This window comes from Hyperolius riggenbachi, chromosome 1, assembly GCF_040937935.1.
Source record: "Hyperolius riggenbachi isolate aHypRig1 chromosome 1, aHypRig1.pri, whole genome shotgun sequence".
Taxonomy (NCBI): Eukaryota; Metazoa; Chordata; class Amphibia; order Anura; family Hyperoliidae; genus Hyperolius; species Hyperolius riggenbachi.
The window spans coordinates 75,872,488-75,898,440 of NC_090646.1; the positions used below are offsets into that span (position 1 = coordinate 75,872,488).

General features: G+C 46.8%; 1 protein-coding gene across 2 annotated transcripts in view; it reads right to left on the minus strand.

Annotated features, from left to right (window-relative positions):
* Positions 1-25,953, minus strand: part of SMYD1 (SET and MYND domain containing 1) — a 63,684-nt gene that overhangs the window by 23,037 nt on the left and 14,694 nt on the right. For both annotated transcript variants that reach the window (XM_068275194.1, XM_068275185.1), the window contains exons 3-4: positions 17,051-17,264; positions 14,087-14,217 (exon numbers count right to left, since the gene is read on the minus strand). In XM_068275194.1, the coding sequence (XP_068131295.1) occupies positions 14,087-14,217; positions 17,051-17,264 (345 nt within the window). The remainder of the gene's footprint in view (positions 1-14,086; positions 14,218-17,050; positions 17,265-25,953) is intronic.

Here is a 25,953-nt window from a genome sequence, read left to right on the forward strand (position 1 = left end):
ATTACACACCAGGGAACGGTATAGGGAAGGGGGGAGACATTAGACACCAGGGAACTGTATAGGGAAGGTAGAGGGCATTAGACACCAGGAAACTGTATGGAGAGGGAAGGGGGCCATTAGACACCTGGGAACTGTATAGGGAAGGAAGGAGACATTAGACACCAGGAAACTGTATGGAGGGGGAAGGGGGCCATTACACACCAGGGAACGGTATAGGGAAGGGAGGAGACATTAGACACCAAGGAACTGTATAGGGAAGGTAGAGGGCATTAGACACCAGGAAACTGTATGGAGAGGGAAGGGGGCCATTAGACACCTGGGAACTGTATAGGGAAGGGAGGAGACATTAGACACCTGGGAACTGTATGGAGGGGGAAGGGGGCCATTACACACCAGGGAACTGCATAGGGAAGGGAGGAGACATTAGACACCTGGGAACTGTATAGGGAAGGTAGAGGGCATTAGACACCAGGAAACTGTATGGGGAGGGAGGGGGCCATTAGACACCAGGAAACTGTATAGGGAAGGGAGGAGACATTAGACACTGGGAAACTGTATGGGGAGGGAGGGTACCATAAGACATCAGGGAACTTTGTAGTGGAGGGAGGTGGCCAGGAGACATTGAGGTTGGCCCGCGACTTGGTCCCAGTGTTCAATTTCGGCCCAATTTGTATTTGAGTTGGACACCCCTGGTTTAGCTATTACTAGTGCCAAGTCCTCATTTCAGAGTAGGGATGGTCATAGAAATACTTATAATAATACAATTAATACTGTGCTTATGCAAATGTTAAGGTAGTTTTATGCAAATGTAGGCATCTTGAAAATTTCAGTGGATTTTGGCTGGTGTGTTTTCAACGCCATCAATTTGCATAGTTACCATAACATTTGCATAAACTCGGAACTATTGAGTGCAGATTCAATGTTAGCAAAGATTGTAGTCATATTTGAAAAATTCATAGGCTGCGAATTGAAATGGAAACATCAATTTTAAATGGATCCAAACTCAGAACTATTTGTGGAATAAAGACTTTTGATTGTGTGCTGTGCAGGACATGTGCAGCACTGATATGTTTATAGAAATTTTCATCCAATAGGAAAGTATATATTTATTATAAATTCAAACTGGGCATAATTCCACCTCTTTTATCTACACCTTTGAAAATAAAATCTTTATTAGTGATATTAAAGTGTAGTTGAGAGGGGCATTGTGGGTGTATTTATACTTGTGGCTGAATAGTGTACTGGTTAAGGGCTCTGCCTTTGACATGGGAGACCAGGGTTCGAATCCAGGCTAGGTCAAGTACCTATTCAGTAAGGAGTTCAAGGCAAGACTCCCTAACACTGCAGGGTGGCCTCTTGAGCGCGTCCCAGTGGCTGCAGCTCTTGAGCGCTTTGAGTCCAACAGGAGAAAAGCGCTATACAAATGTTCGGATTATGTTCGGATTATTACTTACCTGGGGCTTCCTCCAGCCCCATTAGGTGCGTGGGGTTCCTCGCCATCCTCTCCAGCCACTCTGAGCCGTGCTCTTCTGCGCATGCACTGCTCGGCTGCACATGCACCCCCATTACGCTCTTGCCGGGAGCATTCTACACATGCGCAGTAGTACTGCGGGGGTCTTTACTGTTAGGAGTGTGGGGGAGGGCCCTTAGGGGTTAAGGTTAAGCACCACAGGGGTTAAGGTTGGGCATCGGGGGGGGGGGGAGGGGAGTTTAAGGTTAGGCACCACCAGGGGGTTAAGGTTAGGCACCACCAGGGGGGTCTTAATGTTAGGCATCAGTAGAGGGCTGGTTCTGTGAGAAAGTAGGGTTAGGTTAGGTCATAGTAAAATATCGGTAAAGATTACTGATATTTTGCTATTGGAATTAGGTAGTAAAGTATCGGTAATTTTCCCAAAATTCTCCTAGACGCTATTATCGGGCGCCTTTCTTACATGTACACCTTTGGTAAAGGTATATTGAATATTTACTTCCACAGTACATTTCTGACTCTTATACCCTTGTTGATTTCTCTTTATTTTTGGGTACGGGTGAACGCTCTGCATCAGGGGCACTGGCGAACTGAGGGGGCTATTCCGGGTGTCTGGAACCTCCCCCCTGCACTGAGCTGTGTATTCAGCCAGGGAAGCCCGCATAATATAAACAGCCTCATTCTCCCTCCCTTCTTACTTCTGGTGCTTCCCTCCAGCTAATAGAATGAGAGAGGCAGCCCAGCTTCCCTCACAAGAAGATGCAGCCTGCAGTGTGAGAATGTTGATTATGGAGTCCTGGACTCTCCACAGCACAGAAGTGTCTGACATGATGAAATTGGAGTGCAGGCAAGCTGGTAAATATGCACAGCATGATGCAGAGCTTGCCTGGACTCAGGGTCCGTGGGCAAACATCTGTCTGGTCTCTCCCCATTGTTATAATGACTGCATGTGTGGGTAAGGTGTTTAACAAGCTGAAAAGTTTTTGACAGTCCCTAGACTCCAGGAGGGCTTCTTTCTGACTTGTGTGAGAGACTGACAGGGACAGGAGTCCGATTACAGGCAAGTAGCCTGTCTGATGTGGGACTGCAATACAGATAAGTTCTCTGCTCCATCTCAGGCTATTCTCAATTTCTCCACTCCTCTCTCTGGGCTAGTGCACGCCAAAATGACAATAGCAATCGCTGGCAATTTGTGAGTGTGATTTTGTGAAGTGATTTTCAGAGCGATTTTTGAATGAATTGCTCAAAAACATGCTACATGCAGTATACCTGCGATTTTGAAAAAAATCACAACCCTGCTGTGGGAACACCCACATAGGCCTCGATTCATAAACAGCAGTGCGATAACAAAAATCTTGTCGGGAAAATACCGCACTCGGTATTTTCCCGGTCTGTGTGCTAATTCATAAACATTTCCCCAGCTGCCCTTGGAGGTCGGTAAATTACCGCAGCCCATTGAGCGGTAGAGTAGAGCAGTGTCCCGATTCCCTCTTTGCCCTGCAGAGTTGAATCACACAGACGGCTCTCTCTGGCTCTCCCACTGATGACTCAGACAGATGAGTCACACAGTCTTTCCCTGCCTGCAGAAATTACTCACACAGCCGACTCTTTCCACTGATGACTCAGACAGATGAGTCACACAGTCTTTCCCTGCCTGCTGAAATGATTCACACAGACGTCTCTCCGGCTCTCTCCACAGATGAATCAAACAGACTTTCGGATCTCTGCACTTTGCATTAATCAGAGCTGTCAGAGGTGTCGGTAACTTGTTAAGACCTCACCAGAGGTGTCGGTAACTACCGCCAGGCTTACCGCATGTTCAAGGCTTTATGAATTGACATTTGCTGACAATTTACTGACATGTGTTGTCGGTAACTGCAGCCAAGTCGGTAATTTAGCTCCCTCGTCGGTAATGTCAGCTTTTCATGCGGTAACAGCCTTTATGAATTGACATTTTGCTAAGTGGTCGGTAAAGTCTGCTGTTTTCAGCATTACCGCATGAGGTAATGCTTTATGAATCGAGGCCATAGGGTAACATTAGTCAAGCGCTTTTCAAATCACTGTTGATTTGAAAAACGCTCAGAAGCACTCTTGGTGTGCACCAGCCTCCTTCATTCACCTTTGTTTCCCTCTTCCCCTAGTGCTGGCTGTGTCTTCTTGTCATACAAGAAAGCTAAATAAAAGTGCAATCCTGGTGAGGCAAAATATTATTATTTAGTATTTATATAGCGCCGCCATCTTCCGCAGATGCATATATCCCTGCATCATATGGGTATCGCTTGCGCTATGTGACACTATGTAGCATATTCCACTGAATTGTCCAAACTAAGTCTATCTCCCGTTCCTCTCTTGGGGAGTTGTTCCAGCGCTGTACCCCGTTCACATTTGCTGCTACCAGAAGCCCTCAGAAACACTCGTGTCCTTGAGTACTTCCAAAGATAGGCAGCTCCGTAATACGCCAGCGCACTTTTGTGCATGGGCAGTATGGAGCCACCTGTATTCGGAAGCACTTGGGGACATACGTGCTTCTGGACCTTTCAGGAACCCCCCCCCCCCCCTTAAAAATCCTGCATTTGCCCCTGAGGTGGGGTCTGCATCCCCTGGTATGCTGAGCACAGACAGCTGAAAAGGCAGCACACAAACACACCTGTGTCACATGCCATCTGCCATGGGATGTGTGTGGGAAGTGTCCATGTGTCACTCCCAGCACCTGTCAGCTTCTGTCAGCCAGTAAAAGGGGATCAGCTGTCCCTGAAGCTGAGGGAAGCTGTTACTTCAATGAATGAAATGTCATATAAATGTCAGAGGATATAAGAGCACAGAGGGCACCGCTTGTAAAGAGGCTTTATCACACCATGCTAAGCTAACCTGCTAATAGGACAGATATTCATCTATCACACCGCCTGCTGACCAACTGACCCAAGAGAACCAGCTTCACAACCTAATGTCTGTTATTACACAACAGAGCTGAGTTTAAAGTGCACAGAACCTAATATATATAACGAATCGTATGTTTAGTAGGGGTAATGAATAGAACATTAGTAGCAAAGAAAGCAGTCTCATATTTTTATTTTCAGTTATATAGCTTTTTTTTTTTATATAACATTGCATCATGTCACAGTTGCAGTTTTATAATCACACTCTGTCTTTTAAGCTATAAAACAAACAAGTAGAAATAATGACCCTTTGAACTTCCCTGCGGTAAAACCTTATTTCAAGCTGTCTCTTACTGATTCTTGGCTGTTACCTGCTTCAGAAAACAGGTCTGTATTCCACCCAAATGGGTCAAATAGCTCAGATAAGCTCTTCTGCATAGATAACAACTGAAGTTTTTTAACTCTTCTTGTACTGGAAAACATTTTGAGACTCTTTTCCTTTCTACTAATGTTATCTGTAATACACATACAATTCATTATCTCATCAGTTTATTTTCACTTCAGGTTTGCTTTAAAGGAAATGGACACTGCTGCAAAGTTAAAGGAAACCTGAATAATCTAAAAAAACAAAACAGTTTCACTTACCTGGGGCTTCTGCCAGCCCCCTGCAGCTGCCCTGTGCCCACAACGTTACTAACTGATCCTCCGATCCTCCGCTGCGGCTTACTTTCACCTTCTTCAGTCTCCGTCCACTGCGCCTGCGCGGCCCTTGCCTTGCGAGTCCTTGTTGCATGAGGACATGCGCGGCAAGCGCAGTGGATGGCGAGTGGCGAAAGTGAAAGGGGCCGGAGGATGGTTTGGTAACGTTGCGAGCACAGGGACATTTTTTTATTTTATTTTTTTAGATTTTTCCGGTTCGCTTTAAACCTGCTAAAATTTCTTAAAGCGGTATTGTCACCATAAAAATCAAATTTCAACAGCAACTTGTCTGAGTGTATTAAGTGATAAAGATGCTAATCCTGCATTCAAAACTTTTTTCTGCTGTTATGGTTTGGAGTTATTACATACTATAGGAGCACTGGCCCTAGTGCCAAACAGTGCCAAAAAGTTGAATGCTGGGAGTTCTTTTGAATGCTGGGAGTTCTTTTTATCTATAATATATTCCTCCTCTTCCATTTATTTCCCTGCCTAGCTGATCACTTGTGTTTACAAGCAAGGCTGAGGTGACTCAGTGATTGGATGTGTAAATAAAAAAAAAAAGACTCTGGGAGGAGGGCAGCAAATGAATACACAATGAGCAAGAGAAGGGAGGAGGGAAAACAAGAGTCAGGGAGGATATGATGTCAGCATTAGCTTGGCAAAATGGCCACTGCCTAGAATAGGATTTTTTGCTTTTCCTTTGTAAAATTCACAGGAATCATTACGTGGATAGCACAATACATCTGTTATGTAAGTAGAGGTAGTATTTATCTACTTGTATATGTGGTTTTTATTTCTAGGTTAGCATGGGTGTCGCTTGTTCTTTAAGGCAGGGCGCTCAGTGGTTTAAATCACGGGCGTTTTGCCGCATATGGTAAGATGTTCACTGCTGTACATGCAATCAGTGGGCCACTCAAGAGTCGATTTGTTTTTGTATTTGTCCATATTCCGTTTTCAGAGTTTTTCTCTACGGTAAAAAAAAAATCAGACAGCTTTCTGCTTTTTTCCATATATTTTGCATGTTTATAAAACAGAATTTTTTCTGCAAAACAAAAATCAGGTAATGAAAACAAAAAATTGTGGAAAATGCAAACGATAACTTGATTGCATGTCAAATGAAAAACCTGCCAGCGATATCACAGGGGTAAGTGTGTGCCCTGTCTAACCTAAAGGTGGCCATACACTAGTCGATGGTCACCAGATCGATCATCTGAGATCAGATCTGAGCAGAGAGGGATCTATTACCCGCCCACACACTGCACACCACCATTTCCAATAGAAATCTACCTAGCACTGCCACCTCTGCCTCTTGCAACCACCAAGTAATGTGTGTGTGTGTCCCGTAGTGAGTATGGAAGCAGCTCACCTGTCCACCGTGCCCCTCCTCTTTTCTGTCTTTTTGTCTTTTCTGCATTGCCAGGAGCACCTGTACCCCATGACCCTGTCTCATGTACGTGATGTGAGTACTTGAAGACGGGTCACAGGGTGGCAGCAGTGATGCCAGCCATGGCCAGATGGATTGGGGATCTCTGCTGAGGAACGATCGTTCCCAGATGAAAGTGGCCGAATCTGGAAATAGCCGAGCCTGATGGGATCTGCTCTATGGTGCAGGCGCAGACACCCCGTGCCAGCGCAGTAGAGCAGATCTGATCGGGCTCGCCTATTTCTGCCTCTGCAAGGCTCATCACAGGATTGTTATGGTCCTATATGACTCCTATGCTTGCATGCACCGGTGACAACCTTGTTGGCACTTTTGGGGGGCTGCCAGAGCTTGAACAGGGGTACAGAGAACGACGGGGAAATCTCATAAGGATCCAGAGGTTTCCTCCTCCCGAGGTAAGAACCCTCAGGGGCACTTTTTTTGTTGCAGGTGTTCTTTAAAAAATAATAATAAACTCACTATCCAGAAGTACTAGAAGTAGAAACTCACTGGGACTCACCAGTGCGTACGTTAAAAAGGGGCGCTGGGAAAAAAGGGCGCGGGGTTTTAAACGATAAGCATGGATAACGTTTAAAAATGTATTGTACTGTATTTCGTTTAAAATTAATGTTTTATAAAGTTATAAATCATTAAATAATGTGCATTAAATCGGCAATTGTAAAAACGTTAATCTTTCGTTTAAATAGTGAAATGTATAATAACGTTTAAAAAAAAAATTACTAAGTAACCCTCCCTGTACCTACCCCTAACCCCTAGACCCCCCTAGACCCCCCTGTTAGTGCCTAAACCTAAGACCCCCCTGTTAGTGCCTAAACCTAAGACCCCCCTGTTAGTGCCTAAACCTAAGACCCCCCCCTGTTGGTGCCTAAACCTAAGACCCCCTGTTGGTGCCTAAACCTAAGACCCCCTTGTTGGTGCCTAAACCTAAGACCCCCCTGTTGGTGCCTAAACCTAAGACCCCCCTGTTGGTGCCTAAACCTAAGACCCCCCTGTTGGTGCCTAAACCTAAGACCCCCCTGTTGGTGCCTAAACCTAAGACCCCCCTGTGATAAGCATTAATAACGTTTCAAAAACATATTGTGCGGTTTTTTCGTTTAAAAATAATGTAAAAAAAATAAAATTGTACTGTTTTTCGTTTAAAAATAATGTTTGAAAAAAATATTGTACTGTTTTTCGTTTAAAAATAATATTAAAAAATGTATAAATCATTAAATAATGTGTAATCATGAGAAGCAGTAATAAAACATTAAGTCTCCGGGCGCCGCTTTTAAAACGTTATTTTTCTCCGGCGCCCTTTTTTCCTATCGGGCGCCCATTAAACGATATTTATTATGGGAGTGAATGGCGGCGCCCAATTTGTCCACTAGCCTCCTGCGCCCTTTTTTACTGTTACCCTCACCAGTGCCCTCCTAAAGAGCTGCTGTAGTGACTTATAGTAGAATGCAGTATATAGGAAAGATTTTACAATGGACAAACACTGATTAATTTATAAATTAATATTGTAAAATAATAACTGGTATTTTTACTACAGTTCCTCTTTAAAGTGACCCTGAGCTAGGGATAAGCCATAAAATATACATACCTGGGGCTTCCTCCAGCTCCCTCCAGCCTGATCGCTCCCACGACGTCCTCTTCTGACTTGACATTCTTCCGCAACTGGCCCCAGGTAGTCCTCCAGTGCGGGGGCCAACTGCGCATGCACAGGTGCAGAACACTCCCGGTGAGACAGGGGAGAGCGCCTGGCTGGACTGCGCATGCGCCGACTGACCCCGATTGACGGATTTTCCAGGGCCAGTAGCGGGCAAACGGAGAGGAAGAAGAGGACGGCGTGGGGGGCGATCAGGCCAGAGGGGGCTGGAGGAAGCCCCAGGCATGTATATTTTATGGCTAAACCCCATCTCTGGTACACTTTAAGTGACAGATATGTATGGAATACTGTATATTGTGCAGTTCTATCCTTAGTTTACATTTTTATCTATTTAGTTTTTAGCAGGTTATACTGTAGGTGTTTTAAGTGGAGCTCCTCTTTAAATGCAATTATACCTTGTCAGCTGCCTGGACTCTATTTTAGTACATTTTGCATACTGTATATGTAACATGACATTAGGATTTCCCCAACACAACAAGGACACATAAGGTCACGGGCTGAGTGTTCACAAACAAGATCCAGGGGCCAGGGCATCACTATTACATGTTCTGTGACCTATCTGGGCTTTGCTATAATTAAACCCTACAAGACTTCAGATGTACAATATTTTTCAGAACAGCTCTTACAATCTAGTAGTAGTAGAGGATTGTACCGTGTTAGCCATCAGTAAAAGCAAGAAGTTTTGAATCAGGATGATACCATTTATTGGCTAATTTAAAAGAAAAAGAGTAAGCTTTTGGCTGCTAAGCCTTCTTCAGACTCTGTTCCTGTATGCTGACAAGCTGTTAGAAAACACAGAGAAAAAAAGAGGGACACCAAGAGCCCAATATAGTATAGTATGTATAATGAAATGGTATATGATAGTAAGTAAACAATATACTGACAAACCAGGGTCACCATATAGGCAACCACTGTACAGGCAGGTGAGGAGATTAGACCTGTCCTCATTTAGGATTAAGATGTCGCTCTCTGTAGATCAGAAGAATGAGGGTATAGACCCCTCCACCAGGGGTGGACACAAGTATTTCAGAAGGAGAACAGAGGCGCCAACAGGATAAAAAAAAATGCTTAAAATTGTAAAATTTCAAGGGAGGAAGGGTTGGACTTACCTCCCGGAAGCAGACATGAAACTGTCGATTTTCAAACAGAAAGAGGTAAGTCCACCACTTCCTCCCTTGAAATGTTAACATTTTTAGCATTTTTTCTCCTGTTGGCGCCTCTGTTCTCCTTCTGAAATGCTAGAAAACACAGCTTATATCAATCCCACACCAAAAGGAGATACATACAGTAGATTGGTTTGCACACATAAAAAATGACATTTAGATGCCTTAACCAGTTTTTACAGATTGGCTCACAGTGATCACAGGGTTAGGAGGCACTGAAATTAGCTCCTGACCAAGATAGGGAGGTCAGCATGACAGCAGAGCGAGCAGGTTACAGTGTCACAGTATAGGCGCGGATGACGGGATTGGCGTGTACGCACTAATGTGGAAGTTGAAATCTACGCCCTGGCGGAGATAAACGGACATAAAGAAGACGTTGATTTCAACTTGTCCAATCCGGAATCGGTTAATTGCAACAGAACAAAGAAAAGGGATTCATGAAGAGATGTTTTTAAAGGGGCACTACAGCGAAAAACTGTAACATTTAAAATATGTGCAAACATATACAAACAAGAAATACATTTTTCCAGAGTAAAATGAGCCATAAATTACTTTTCTCCTATGTTGCTGTCACTTACAGTAGGCAGTAGAAATCTGACAGAAGTGACACGTTTTGGACTAGTCCATCTCTTCATAGGGGATTCTCAGCAAGGCTTTAATTCTTTATAAAGATATTCCCGAAAAATGTTTTTTAACAATAATTCCAGCCAGCGTCCCTACTCGCTACAGTTTTTGGGCAGTTGGACAGAGCAACTGCCATTCTCTAAGTGCTTCTGAAAATAAATATATCCCTGAGAATCCCCTATAAAGAGATGGACTAGTCCAAAATCTGTCATTTCTGTCAGATTTCTACTACCTACTGTAAGTAACAGCAACATGGGAGAAAATTAATTTATGGCTCATTTTACTCTGGAAAAAAATGTACTTCTTATTTGTATATCTTTGCACATATTTTAAATTTTACAGTTTATCGCTGTAGTGCCCCTTTAATGTATGACAGATAGATAAGACCCTTTGTTTACTCAACCACAAATCTCCCTGTGCCAGTTTTTTTTTTTTTAATTCATTTTTGTTTTCTTTTTTTTTTCTTTTTTCAAACTCAGCTTACCATGTACAAGGCCCAAATTTAACTTGGCTTCATCACCAAGCTCTTTTGTTGGGTGTCATTTGCATCATTGTTTGTTCATTTATCTTTATTCATCTTATGTATTCCTCTATCTTAGACATAGGGAGACTCTATAAATATACAGTATAGGAGTAGGAAGGAAACATCCCCATCTCCTTAAAAATATACAGAGAAGAACAGAAAAGAGAGAAGAGATCATCCCTTCACCCTGCTCTTCTCCATACACAACCTTGCCTCCCTGAATCTTCTTCTACTAACCTTAAATGTCATCTGTGAAAATAAACTGATGAAAAAAACAATTGTATCAATCCTCCTTCTCCTAAAAATGACCCTTTTTTTTTAGATATTCTACAGTTTTATTTTATATTTGAATCTAGTTTTTAACGTTTTACTGTTTCATTGTCTCTGCTCAATGACACTTTCACTGAAGCATGCTAGAGCTCAAATCTATGAATTATTGACCCTTTTTATCTCTTTCCTGCTCTCAGAAGCCATTTACTGACAGGAAAGTAATTTATGGCTGTAATTACTTATCAGAGGATTATGCTATAGTCTGTCCCAGTCCTGACCCAGGCAGAAACTGTCACTTTCATACCTGATGTTTTACTCTTTCAGGCAGAGAAAGAAAAAAAGCAACACAGACTAGTTATTTGTGAGCTTGGCACTGTACACTCACCTAAAGGATTATTAGGAGCACCATACTAATACGGTGTTTGACGACCTTTCGCCTTCAGAACTGCATTAATTCTATGTGGCATTGATTCAACAAGGTGCTGAAAACATTCTTTAGAAATGTTGGCCCATATTGATAGGATAGCATCTTGCAGTTAATGGAGATTTGTGGGATGCACATCCAGGGCACGAAGCTCCCGTTCCATCACATCCCAAAGATGCTCTATTGGGTTGAGATCTGGTGACTGGGGGGCCATTTTAGTACAGTGAACTCATTGTCATGTTCAAGAAACCAATTTGAAATGATTCAAGCTTATTGTGACATGGTGCATTATCCTGCTGGAAGTAGCCATCAGAGGATGGGTACATGGTGGTCATGAAGGGATGGACATGGTCGGAAACAATGCTCAGGTAGCCCGTGGCATTCAAACGATGGCCATTTGGCACTAAGGGGCCTAAAGTGTGTCAATAAAACATCCCCCACACAATTACACCACCACCATTACATCACCAACAAGGCATGATGGATCCATGTTTTCATTCTGTTTATGCCAAATTCTGATTCTATCAAGACTCATCAGACCAGGCAACACTTTCCAGTCTTCAACTGTCCAATTTTGGTGGGCTTGTGCAAATTGTAGCCTCTTTTTCCCATTTGTAGTGGAGATGAGTGGTATCAGGTTGGGTCTTCTGCTGTTGTATCCCATCCACCTCAAGGTTGTGCATGTTGTGGCTTCACAAATGCTTTGCTGCATACCTTGGTTGTAACGAGTGGTTATTTCAATCACCATTGCTCTTCTATCAGCTTGAATCAATCGGCAAATTCTCCTCTGACCTCTAGCATCAACAAGGCATTTTCGCCCACAGGACTGCCGCATACTGAATGTTTTTCCCTTTTCACACCAATCTTTGTAAACCCTAGAAATTGCTGTGCGTGAAAATCCCAGTAACTGAGCAGAATGTGAAATAATCAGACTGGCCCGTCTGGCACCAACAACCATGCCACGCTCAAAATTGCTTAAATCACCTTTCTTTCCCATTCTGACATCCAGTTTGGAGTTCAGGAGATTGTCGTGACCAGGACCACACCCTTAAATGCATTGAAGCAACTGCCATGTGATTGGTTGATTAGATAATTGCATTAATGAGAAATTGAACTGGTGTTCCTAATAATCCTTTAGGTGAGTGTACATACACATGTCTATCTCATCATTTCACATGTCACCTCGGTTGTCCTTTGAAAGATTAATGCTCAGTAGAAGAAAACAAAGAATTATAGATGAGAAAACTAAAGGCCTGTACCCACCACGCGACCCTCCGGACAATTCGGACAATTCATCCGACGGCCAGTGACCCCTTGGACGAACGGCTGTCTCCTCATGCCAGTCTTATTTGTGGTTGAGTTAACAAAGGGTCTCATCTACGTGTCATAAATTAGCAGACATCCCTTCACGACTCCCTTTTGGTTGTTCTGTTGTAATTAAAGCATCTGAAAGTCATTATTTACTCTCTATGTATGCAAAACAATCTAAGTATCTCCTTTTTGATGTGAGATGTATATAAGCTGTGTTTTCTAACATCTTGTCTTGATAGAAGGCTTATCGGCTGAAATCTTAAAGAGAACACAAGGTGGTTCTTGGGGAGGGACACAGAGCCCTGTTCTCTGGTTTATGACATGCCTCTGTGTCCCCACACCACCGCTCTCTGCCCCCCGAGATTAGCGATTGATCATTATCTCAGAGGTAAACATGGGAGAGGGATTCCCTGTTCAAAATGCCTGCCAGGGGCATTGCTACAGGGTCTCCCGAGCTGCCATTGGGAAGCTTTCTCTCCCTGGCCACGCCCCCTGCCGCTCCCCCACCTCCTGCATGCTGGTGAGAGAATTAATCTCTGGGTCAAGAAAGTGAAAGTGAGCCATTGCAGTCAACAGGAGCGTCGGGGAGCGGTGGTTTTTAAGGCTACTTGATCCGCTCAGCCCCCCGGATCAAGCAGCCTAGTTTTTTTTTAATTTTATGAGCCCACCTTGGGCTCTCTTTTAGGTAGCCATACATCAGCGATTTTGGCGGCCGATCGACCAAGAGATTTCTCTCTCATCGAATCTGATCAGAGAGTGATCTTCTTGCAGCCATAAACCGCAGGCCGATTCCCGATTGATTTCAGCATGAAATCTTGTGGGAATCGGCCTTTTGATGCTGCTACTCAACACCCTCCGCCCACTGTCCCCCTAATGTATCGAAGGCAGTGCATCCGAATGATCCCTTGGATTCGATTTTTTTTCCATTCCAGATCGAGATCCATATGACCGGTTTCACCAAAAATCCATCAAATTTAAATCATGGGCAGCCATATTGTGGTACCGATTCTCTTTTGATTTGATAAAATGATTGAATGTCAGACGGGTCACAGTATCGAGTAATGTATGGGCACCCTTATTTAGTCTTTCCTTGTGCCTCCTCAAAGCACCTGCAACAGCTATAATGATAAGATACCCAATATGCATTCCATGCATCTTACTGATTTGTAAAATTGCACTTAGTGCCCTCACCTACAGCAACTATGCAGAGCAGTAATAGTATCAACATTACAATGAAAGCTGACCCTCTATAGAACTCTGTAATACGGTAGTTATTGTGATGCCCACAAGCATTTTCTATAGGCAGCACAAGGCAATAGGCCCATAATCAGGTGTCTTACTTATGTAATACTGCTGAGTAAGGAAGCAGCTTGGGGTGACCCAAAACCACAAGAAAGGTATAGCCAGAGACCGAAAAGCCCTCCTACTAAAAAGCAATGCTTAGTGTGGTTTGCCTTTTTAACACAGAAGGAATTTGCGATAATTCAGTTTAAAGTGAACATCTGTGGTTACCCATAATGCACCGCTACTGAATATACAAATGATCTCTTTATGCCACAGAACCGCTGGTGTCTAGCAAGCCTATAGCTTTAAATTTTAAACAGCCATACCAACCCCATGTAACACTGAGCTCACTTACTTGCCATTGTTGAATATAACAGTGCAGTTAGGCCAACAGTCGTGATTGACAAGGCAAAGATTTGGGAAAATTCCAACGCCGACGGCCTGAAGACCCCTTTGGTCACTTAAAGTGAATCCATTGCAGTTTATCTTTCCATAAAATCAAAAACATACAGGAGGGGAGAGAGAACAAATCCATCAATAGAAGTAAACACAATTAAAGCTACTAATAGCTAATTTGACCAGCATGGTCCAAAGGGGACAGAAAAAGGCAGGATGTTACTACTAATCACTGGGCCCCACAGAAAAAAACTTTGACGGGGCCCCTCCAATGCTCTCACCCTTTCCTTGCCTAACCTTGGTGACCCTCACAGCCTGGTGGTGCACCATCCGAAGGTCATAAAACAAGTCTGGACATCGTAATCTTCACACCCATAACAAGTGCAGCCACAAAATCACCTGATTTGGAGGAGGGACCCTTTCATCAGAGGGAGTGGAGTAGTAGTTAAGGCCCCCTTACAGCTCTGGGCCCCACTGAAGTCGTGGGGACTGGTTCCCTGTAGTTACACCACTAGAAGACGGCAACTGGCTAACTTTCAGTGATGCAAATGCAAGTAAACCAATTTCTATGCAATTATTATTTTTTATATAGCATTATATTATTTTTATATAGCACTATACAGAGTGTATATTCTGGCGTATATAAGACTTCTTTTTAACCCTTGAAAACTTCTGTAAAGTCAGGGGATGTCTTATACGCCGGGTGTCATTGATGCCGGGTGATACATGATGTTGATATGCTATGCGAGTACGCGACACGCTGATTTCTACGCATTGGCGATACGTGATACACATACGCGATTTGCTGATGTTTTAATAACCAGGTGCTGGAGATTCCGTGGTCACTGCACATGCTGGAGGAAGCTCACCGCTTACACTGCAAGGTCTGGGACGCCCAGGGTATGAAAGAAAGAGATCACGCTGTGCACATAAAACACGCCTCTTCCACCAGTCTGGCCCGCCCCAGCCTGTTACCGCCTCTCAGATCTCGCTGCTGAGGACTGTAGTGAAGCGGCGCAGGCACATGTGTGAGATCTGAGAGGCAGAGAAGGAGGTAAATAGGATACAAGGGCAGGCCAGGCGGGGGAAAGAGGCGTGTTTTATGGGCACAGCGCAATCTATTCTTCCATACCGCTCTGATAAACAGGGAGACAGGGAGAGCTGAACAATCCGCTTGGAGACAGGTAGAATTAACCGATCCAACCAGTCAATCACCTGTGTACTGTTATATACTGGGTACCAAATACAGTACAGCACCAGTATCTGTTCATACATAGCACCAGTATATGATTTTTTTAAAATTTTCTATTTGGTGTGCATCTAGTCTTGTACAGCGAGTACATCCCAAACTTTATATTTTAATTGGAAAAGTTGGGCGGTCGTCTTGTATGCTTAGTCACCGGAAATACGGTATACTGTCTTGTCACTTGACTGTTCCTCAGAGGAGCTCACAATTGAATCCCTAGCATAGTCAAATGTCTATGTATGTATCGTGTAGTGCATGTATCATAGTCTACGGCCAATTTAGAGGCAACCAATTAACTTATATGTATGATTTGGGGATGTGGGAGGAAACTGGATTGCTTGGAGGAAACCCGTGGGGAGAACATACAAACTCCTTGCAGATAGTTCCCAGGTTGGGATTCGGACCGAGGACCCAGCGCTGCAAGGCGAGAGTGCTAACCACTGAGTCACTGTCATTCTTTAATTATGCAAAGTTGAAGAATTTAAAGTAGCAACTTTGAACAAAATCTGGTATTTCCAATTTGTAACACAATGGGCCTGATTCACAAAGCGGTGCTAACAGTTAGCACGCTGGCGAAAAGCCCTTTATCATGCCTAAACTCAGTTTAGGCGTGATAAGTTTAGGTGTGATAAGATTAGGTGTGATAAGTTTAGGCATGATAAGTTTAAGCACCAACTGGGTTAGCACCGCAGTGCACAGCTGATCAAAAGTTTTGCGCTAGCAAAGTCTGGTGCACTTCGCATAGAATTTAATGGCGCTGCTTTGCGTGCGGGACTTTGTAAGCGATCTAAACTTATCTAAACTTATCATGCCTAAACTTATCACACCTAAACTTATCACACCTAAACTTATCACGTCTAAACTGGCTTTTCACCAGCGTGGTGCAATAGTTATTACGCCTAAAGTCTCTAACTGGGTTAGCACCGCTTTGTGAATCGAGACCATTGTTACAAACAGGGGCATAACTACAGGGGAGCAGTCCCTGCGATTGCAGGGGGGTGGGGCAGAACTTTAAGGGGGCCCCAACTAGTACATCTCTCCCTCTGATAGAGGGGTCCATCCTTCAGACCAGGTGTTTTTGTGTTTTTTGTGGCTACACTTGTTATGGGTGTGAACATTATGATGTCCATACTTGTTTTATGACCAGGGCTGGTTCTAGACTTTTTGCTGCCTGAGGCAAACTTGTGAGGAATTGGAATGACCACACAGCACCCGACAATTTGCACTACACATTATTGATGCGGGGAGCCCTCAAAAAAAGCACTCTCAGTATAGGCAGGTAGCCAGGTATAGGTGCCCCCAGTATTGGTAGCTAGGTACAGTTCATCCAGAATAGGTTAGCCAGGTACAGTTGCCCCAAGTATAGGTTGGCCAGGCACTCTCTTCACTTCCTGTTTCTGCCTGGTGCTGCTCCCAGACTTCTGCCACCTGAGGAAGTCTCATTACTTGGCATCATGGGCGGTCCGGACCAGTTTATTACCCTTGGAGGGCGGGCCCTTGGCTGTGAGGGTCACCAAGGCTAGGCAAGGAAAAGAAAGAGAACATTGAGAGGGCCCCATCAGTTAAAAGCATTATGTAAAAGGAGTGTTAGGAAGGTTGCAATATCAGTCATGAGGAACCCAGTAGAACCCAGTTATAAGGAACCCAGCAAATTTGTTTTCTAAGAATGAATCTTACCACTCCAAAGATATGGGAGATGTACTGCATTGCGAACTGTTGGTTTTGAGTTGGCCAATAATCAAGAAAGCTTTGAACGTCTTCCATGAGTCCATTCTTCTCCTCCTCATCAAAGTGATCTAGATGGCTTTCAAGGTCATCGATGGCAACTAAACATCCTTCTGTGAGACCCCCTCCTTCTCGCTCTATCCTCCACAGAATTCTAGCTGCAAGCCTGGTTTCAGAATAAATAAAGACAAGCATTCATTGGCTGGAGTAACATGATAGTATTCAATATAGGGTGTGGTGGGGGGGGGGGGTGTATAGGACCGGGGTGACAGTCTTGAAAGGGGCTCAAGCTAAGCACTTAGAGAGTTCATTCTACTTATTTAAATTTAGATAGTGACATAACTTAGATCTGAAAGGGGAATTGCAAATGTTTGGACAAAAATACAAGAGAATGGACAAATGTTCTGGACAATAGACAAGCCATCATCAGACCTCCAGAAATGCCTTCACCACAGTTCCAGTTATAGCTCCATCACACCTTCAGTCACACCTTCACTAATCTTCTAAGCTCAGTCAGCCCCCCTCATCACAACTTTAATGAGGCCTCTGTCACACCTTTACACCCTCTTCACACCTCCAGTAACTCCCCTATCACACATCCAGTAACATCTTCATCACATCTTTAGTCACACCTCCATTCATCTATGAGGCACACCCTACTCACGCCTCCAATCATACCTCCAGGCTCCATCACACTTCCAATGACACTATCCCATGATCACCCAAAATGTTTTTGCATAAAAAAAAAATACAAATTAAAAAAAACACGTAAATAGTTACACACGGTAGCATCTATAATGGCTGAAAACTGAGAAATGATGAATAATTTTTTGTTCTTATTTTTCCAGCTACAATGAAGTTAGAGTAAAATTCTTAGGAACACCCCCCCCCCCCCCCCCCCCCCCCACAAGAAGGCCTAATTGGTAGCTGAAAAAAACAAGATATAGATTGTTTCATCGTGACAAGTAGTAAGAAAGTTCAGCACTGACAGATGAAACTTGATCTGGTTTTTAAGGGGAAAAATCCTTGGAGGTGAAGTGGTTAAGTGACAGGACTTTAAATCAGCCTCAAGAAACAACTTTTTTTAGTTGGATGATACATTTATCTGCACAGATCTTTACTTAAAAAATGGGACATTAGGAAAGTGCGGACATAAAAGAAAAACAAGATAGAAAGATTTGCTTCACAAAAGACGGACTTTCCCTCCAAAAATGGATGGTTGTAGCCTGGTACACAACATGCAATTTGCCATCAGATAGGTGGTCAAATTGATTATTTCCGACAGGTCTGATCAGATTTCCGATTGTTTTTCTGATCGACTTTGTGATCACTTCTATAAAAAATCGATCAGAAAACCTGTTGAAAATAATCGACTCGACCCGTCTATGTGACAGGAAATTGTATGGTATGTATCAGGCATAAGATATGCAGTGAGCAGCGGTGTTGCTAGGCCGTTTGATCCGGGGCACTGCCCACGAACCTGTAGCCGTGGTACCTTGGATCGATTATGGCCCCCGTGCCCCGCAATCCGCCCTCTCCTGCTCAGACCTCAGCGACTCTGCCCGCCCTTCACTCCCTTATCTGATCATGTCATTAGCAGAAACAGCCGGAGGAAGAGAGAGGTCTGCGGCTTTGGTCTCTCCACTCCATGCTGGAATCCAGGCAGAGGTAAGCTGCTGCTGTTTGTAGATGAGCAGATGGGAGGATCAGCAGGGGACCGGGGGGGGGGGGGGGGCAGCACAGCCCAGCACCTCTACCTATACTGAAAGCCCCATACCTACCTACCTATACTGAAAGCCCCATACCTATATCTACCTACCTATACTGAAAGCCCCATACCTACCTACCTATACTGAAAGCCCCATACCTACCTACCTATACTGAAAGCCCCTATACCTACTTACCTCTACTGAAAGCCCCATTACCTACCTACCTACCTATACTGAGGACCTCATACTTACTTACCTAAACTGAAAGCCCCATACCTACCTACCTATACTGAGGACCCCATACCTACCTACCTATTCTGAAGGCCCCTATACCTACCTACCTACCTATACTGAAGTCCCCTATACCTACCTACCTATACTGAAGACCCCTATACCTAGCTATCTATACTGAAGGCATCTATACCTAGGTACCTATCCTGAAGGCATCTATACATAGCTACCTATGCTGAAACAAAGCCCCCGGGCCTAGCAAAGCAAAGCCCCCAGCAAAAGTAAAGCCCCTGGGTCCCAGACAAGCAAAGCAAAGCCCCCAGCCCAGCCTAGCAAAGCCCCAGAAACGCAAAGCCCCCGATCCCAGCAAAGCAAAGCCCCTGGGCCTCAGCCAAGCAAAGCAAAGCCCCAGCCCAGAAAAGCAAAGCCCCAGGGCCCTAGCCCAGCAAAGCAAAGCCCCCAGCCCAGAAAACAAAGCCCCGGGGCCCAGCCCAGCAAAGCAAAGCCCTCAGACCAGCAAAGCAAAGCCCCAGGGCCCTAGCCCAGCAAAGCAAAGCCCCCAGCCCAGAAAAGCAAAGCCCCAGGGCCCTAGCCCAGCAAAGCAAAGCCCTCAGACAAGCAAAGCAAAGCCCCAGGGCCCTAGCCCAGCAAAGCAAAGCCCTCAGACAAGCAAAGCAAAGCCCCAGGGCCGTAGCCCAGCAAAGCAAAGACCTCAGACCAGCAAAGCCCCAGGGCCCTAGCCCAGCAAAGCAAAGCCCCCAGACCAGCAAAGCCCCGGGGCCCCAGCCCAGCAAAGCAAATCCCCCAGCCCAGAAAAGCAAAGCCCCAGGGCCCTAGCCCAGCAAAGCAAAGCCGTCAGACCAGCAAAGCAAAGTCCCAGGGCCCTAGCCCAGCAAAGCAAAGCCCCCAGCCCAGAAAAGCAAAGCCCCAGGGCCCTAGCTTAGCAAAGCAAAGCCCCAGACCAGCAAAGCAAAGCCCCGGGCCCAGCCCAGCAAAGCAAAGCCCCCAGCAAGGAAAAGCCTCCGGCCCCAGCCCAGCAAAGCAAAGCCCCCAGCAAAGCCTCCGGGCCCCAGCCCAGCAAAGCGTACAGCCAAGCAAAGCTCCCAGCTCAGCAAAGCCTAGTAAAGCCCACAGCCCAGCAAAGCGTCCAAAAATGCCCTCACCCCAGTGAAGCTCACAGCAAATTGCCCAGCAGCACCCAGCAATGCCCCAGGCCCAGCACCCAGCAAAACCAGGCCGGCACAGCATCACCACCAGCCAGGCAGCCCAGCATCACCACCAGCCGAGTACAGCACACAGGCCAGCTAGCCGTAAACAAGACAGACAGAAGCCAGGCGAGGTGCTTTATTTATGTGAAATACTGCCTATCAAATATATTTAAGTTACACCACTGCTATGTTCATGTACATTTGGCCCCACCATGACCATGCCTATTTTTTGCCGCATCGGGGCCCTTGGGGCAGAGGGGCCCTGAAGGTCCCTCCCTCAACGACAGTATTAGCTCTCTATTGGTCCTGTGCTCATAATAATCACTTCTATAGATACTTTGAATAGTGGTAATCATTAACAAACTGCTCCCCATTCCCTTAGTGCAGGGCTTTTCAACCTGTGGTACGCGTACCACCAGTGGTACTTTGGCGTTGGCCAGGTGGTACATTCCAAGTTTGCCTGCTCTGCTACTTAATTGCCCATCTGCCATTTGTTCTGGTCCCGTCCTGCCTCCACAATCGACGGCTACCCCTCGCTGTGCTGCCCTGTCGTCAGTGTGGACCGCTCGTCTTGCTGTCTCTTTACTGCGGCCGGGTTACCACTGATCTAAGGTCTGAACTATTACGCGGGACAGCACAGAGAGGAGCAAGTAAGGGGGAACCCAACTTTGTAGCAAGTCACTGCCCAGCTCTACGTGGTGGGTGAGGCTACCTATATTGAAGTGGTACCTATAGTAGCAATCTACCTACAGACTGCTAATAATGGCAGTCTGTAAGCTAGCAATCTAATTTTCATCTTTTTTCCCCCCAGCAATTAATCCTGCTATTCCGCTCCCATATGCCCCCCCCCCCCCCTTTTCTTAAAGTGTACCTGTAAGAAAAAAGTTCCCCATAGGAGAAACCCTCTGGATCCTAAAGAAGGCTCCCCCATTCCTCCTCAGTAGAGGGGATCCAGCACTGGAACCCCGGGAAGATCTCCTTGTTGGTATGAATGCATGTGCATTTGCGGCTCTCCATTGGAAACAGCCGAGCTTGATCGGGTCAGATCTATTGCGCTGGAACACTGGTGGTACTTGAAATGTTTCAGGTGAAAAAAGTGGTACAATGAGTGAAAAGGATGAAAAGTCCTGCCTTAGTGTACCTCTGACACTGTGGTTGCCATTGGCAGGTTTTGGTGCGCCGTATCAATTGTTATACATAGAGTGCTTGGGGGTCCCCAATGTAAAACTTGCATCGGGGCCCACAGCTCCTTAGCTACGCCACTGGTTGTGAGCTATGGCAGTGAGAGATCAGAATATTACATTCAATAAGGCAGGAGACAGGCTCTAATGCAACTGCCAGGGATTCCAAAGATAAGGCCTGACAAAGCAGCCATGTCAGAGTGCATGAGCAGGATAACAGCAACACAAGGCAGCCTTAAATGGCCATTACCAGTCAGCAGTGCGTGTCACAGTAGTCCTGACAGCAGCGTGTTGTTAGTACTGAAGGCTGAAGCAAGTCAGGATTCCAGTACAGCGCTGTACTGCTGCTCATGCCAACAGCCAATTCATATTCCCTCTATATAAAAAAAACATTTGTCTAATAATTCAGGTGGAAGAGAGCCCAGTAACTGCTCTGCGGTCCAAGCTAGCTGTCAGCGTGCCAGTTCAGTGGCTGACGTGCTTCATAAAACATGGCATAGGGAGCGGGAGCATGCAGAGGACTGAGTGTTAAAGTGATCTTAGAGTAAATCTGAGAAATATTAACAAAGCTTAAGATTATAGTCAGGGCCGGTTCAAATAACAATTGGGCCCTAGGGCAAAATTAGCCTGGGGCCACCCAACAGACACCCCCCGACCAAAAAGCGTCATTAGAGGCCCTTTGTTGCAGCCAATTTACCCCCCCCCCCCCCCCGGGCCCTTGAGCTGGCTGCTGACCCTTCCCAATCACCCCTTAACAGACTCTGCAGAGTCCCTGGGGAGCAACAGTTAAGATGGGGGAGGGACAACTTGGGGGCCCCTACAGGGGCCCTGGGGCAATTGCCCATTTTTTCCTATGGTAGCTCCGGCCCTGATTATAGTCACTGTACATAATTAAAGATTAGTTTAACGAAAATTGTAAGATAAAACTATTTTTTTTTTAAATTCCAGAGTGTTGATGGACAAGCATGTGTGCTGGCGGACAGTCCGTGGTGAAGGGCAGAAGCCCTCTGCCACCACCTCATCACTCCTGGGGCATCAGAGAGCCTCCAACCTGCGCAGGAACGGCAGCAATTACAGACTTCTGCTTCTGGGTCAAGGCTGCCAGCCCTTGGATGAAAACAGAGCAAAAGGAGGGGGAGGTTTATGCATCTAAATAGGCAATTACATTTTTTAAAGGCAGCTGCCTCAGATATCCTTTTACTCAAACTTTACGCAAAGTGTGCATTCGCTCTGTTCTTTAACATGGAGCCATTTATGACCCTTCATCCCTAAATGTTAACTGAAGCTAGAAGGATATGAAAGCTGCCATATTTATTTCGTTTTAAGCAATTCCAGTTGCCTGGCTATTCTGCGGATCCTCAAATATGCAGCAGATCAGGTGTTTCTGAAATTGTTGTCAGATCTGACGTTAGCTGCATGCTTGTTTCGGTGTGATTCAGATACTACTGTGGCCTAATAGACCAGCAGGACTGCCAAGCAACTGGTATTGTTTAAAAGGAAACAAATATGGCAGCTTCTGTGTACTTCTCGCTTCAGGTTCCCTTTAAAGAGTACCTGTGCCGAAGCTCGGGTACATAACATCAGATACTTACCTAAAGAGAGGGAACCCTCAGGATCCTATTGAGGCTTCCCTCCCTGCTGTATTGTCCCCTATGTCGCTGAGCGCGGCCCCCCAGAAGATTAACGCCAATGCATTGTCATTAATTCTAATGTGGCCACGCAGCTCTTCTTCTTGATTCGGGGGAGCGCAATACCCGACCAGCCAGCGCGTGCATGCGCAGTAAGCCAGAGCCGCAGGCCATCAGGAAGAAGAGCTGCGTGACCCCGCATCAGGAAGAAGAGCTGCGTGGCCCCACATCAGGAAGAAGAGCTGCGTGACCCCACATCAGGAAGAAGAGCTGCGTGACCCCACATCAGGAAGAAGAGCTGCGTGACCCCGCATCAGGAAGAAGAGCTGCGTGACCCCGCATCAGGAAGAAGAGCTGCGTGACCCCACATCAGGAAGAAGAGCTGCGTGACCCCACATCAGGAAGAAGAGCTGCGTGACCCCGCATCAGGAAGAAGAGCTGCGTGACCCCGCATCAGGAAGAAGAGCTGCGTGGCCCCACATCAGGAAGAAGAGCTGCGTGGCCCCACATCAGGAAGAAGAGCTGCGTGACCCCGCATCAGGAAGAAGAGCTGCGTGACCCCGCATCAGGAAGAAGAGCTGCGTGACCCCGCATCAGGAAGAAGAGCTGCGTGACCCCGCATCAGGAAGAAGAGCTGCGTGACCCCGCATCAGGAAGAAGAGCTGCGTGACCCCACATCAGGAAGAAGAGCTGCGTGACCCCGCATCAGGAAGAAGAGCCGCGTGACCCCGCATCAGGAAGAAGAGCTGCGTGGCCCCACATCAGAAAGAAGAGCTGCGTGACCCCGCATCAAGAAGAAGAGCTGCGTGGCCCCACATCAGGAAGAAGAGCTGCGTGACCCCGCATCAGGAAGAAGAGCTGCGTAGCCCCACATCAGGAAGAAGAGCTGCGTGACCCCACATCAGGAAGAAGAGCTGCGTGGCCCCACATCAGGAAGAAGAGCTGCGTGACCCCGCATCAGGAAGAAGAGCCGCGTGACCCCACATCAGGAAGAAGAGCCGCGTGACCCCGCATCAGGAAGAAGAGCTGCGTGGCCCCACATCAGGAAGAAGAGCTGCGTGACCCCGCATCAGGAAGAAGAGCTGCGTGGCCCCACATCAGGAAGAAGAGCTGCGTGACCCCACATCAGGAAGAAGAGCCGCGTGACCCCGCATCAGGAAGAAGAGCTGCGTGACCCCGCATCAGGAAGAAGAGCTGCGTGGCCCCACATCAGGAAGAAGAGCTGCGTGACCCCACATCAGGAAGAAGAGCTGCGTGACCCCGCATCAGGAAGAAGAGCTGCTTGACCCCGCATCAGGAAGAAGAGCTGCGTGACCCCGCATCAGGAAGAAGAGCTGCGTGGCCCCGCATCAGGAAGAAGAGCTGCGTGACCCTGCATCAGGAAGAAGAGCTGCGTGACCCCTCATCAGGAAGAAGAGCTGCGTGACCCCGCATCAGGAAGAAGAGCTGCGTGACCCCACATCAGGAAGAAGAGCTGCGTGACCCCGCATCAGGAAGAAGAGCCGCGTGACCCCGCATCAGGAAGAAGAGCTGCGTGGCCCCACATCAGGAAGAAGAGCTGCGTGACCCCGCATCAGGAAGAAGAGCTGTGTGACCCCACATCAGGAAGAAGAGCTGCATGACCCCGCATCAGGAAGAAGAGCTGCGTGACCCCGCATCAGGAAGAAGAGCTGCGTGGCCCCACATCAGGAAGAAGAGCTGCGTGACCCCGCATCAGGAAGAAGAGCTGCGTGACCCCGCATCAGGAAGAAGAGCTGCGTGGCCCCACATCAGGAAGAAGAGCTGCGTGACCCCGCATCAGGAAGAAGAGCCGCGTGACCCCGCATCAGGAAGAAGAGCTGCGTGACCCCACATCAGGAAGAAGAGCTGCGTGACCCCGCATCAGGAAGAAGAGCTGCGTGACCCCGCATCAGGAAGAAGAGCTGCGTGGCCCCACATCAGGAAGAAGAGCTGCGTGGCCCCACATCAGGAAGAAGAGTTGCGTGACCCCGCATCAGGAAGAAGAGCCGCGTGACCCCGCATCAGGAAGAAGAGCTGCTTGACCCCGCATCAGGAAGAAGAGCTGCGTGACCCCGCATCAGGAAGAAGAGCTGCGTGGCCCCGCATCAGGAAGAAGAGCTGCGTGACCCCGCATCAGGAAGAAGAGCTGCGTGGCCCCACATCAGGAAGAAGAGCTGCGTGACCCCGCATCAGGAAGAAGAGCTGCGTGACCCCGCATCAGGAAGAAGAGCTGCGTGGCCCCACATCAGGAAGAAGAGCTGCGTGGCCCCACATCAGGAAGAAGAGTTGCGTGACCCCGCATCAGGAAGAAGAGCCGCGTGACCCCGCATCAGGAAGAAGAGCTGCTTGACCCCGCATCAGGAAGAAGAGCTGCGTGACCCCGCATCAGGAAGAAGAGCTGCGTGGCCCCGCATCAGGAAGAAGAGCTGCGTGACCCCGCATCAGGAAGAAGAGCTGCGTGGCCCCACATCAGGAAGAAGAGCTGCGTGACCCCGCATCAGGAAGAAGAGCTGCGTGGCCCCACATCAGGAAGAAGAGCTGCGTGACCCCACATCAGGAAGAAGAGCTGCGTGGCCCCACATCAGGAAGAAGAGCTGCGTGGCCCCACATCAGGAAGAAGAGCTGCGTGACCCCACATCAGGAAGAAGAGTTGCGTGACCTCGCATCAGGAAGAAGAGCTGCGTGGCCCCACATCAGGAAGAAGAGCTGCGTGACCCCGCATCAGGAAGAAGAGCTGCTTGGCCCTGCATCAGGAAGAAGAGCTGCGTGGCCCCACATCAGGAAGAAGAGCTGCGTGACCCCACATCAGGAAGAAGAGTTGCGTGACCCCGCATCAGGAAGAAGAGCTGCGTGGCCCCACATCAGGAAGAAGAGCTGCGTGACCCCACATCAGGAAGA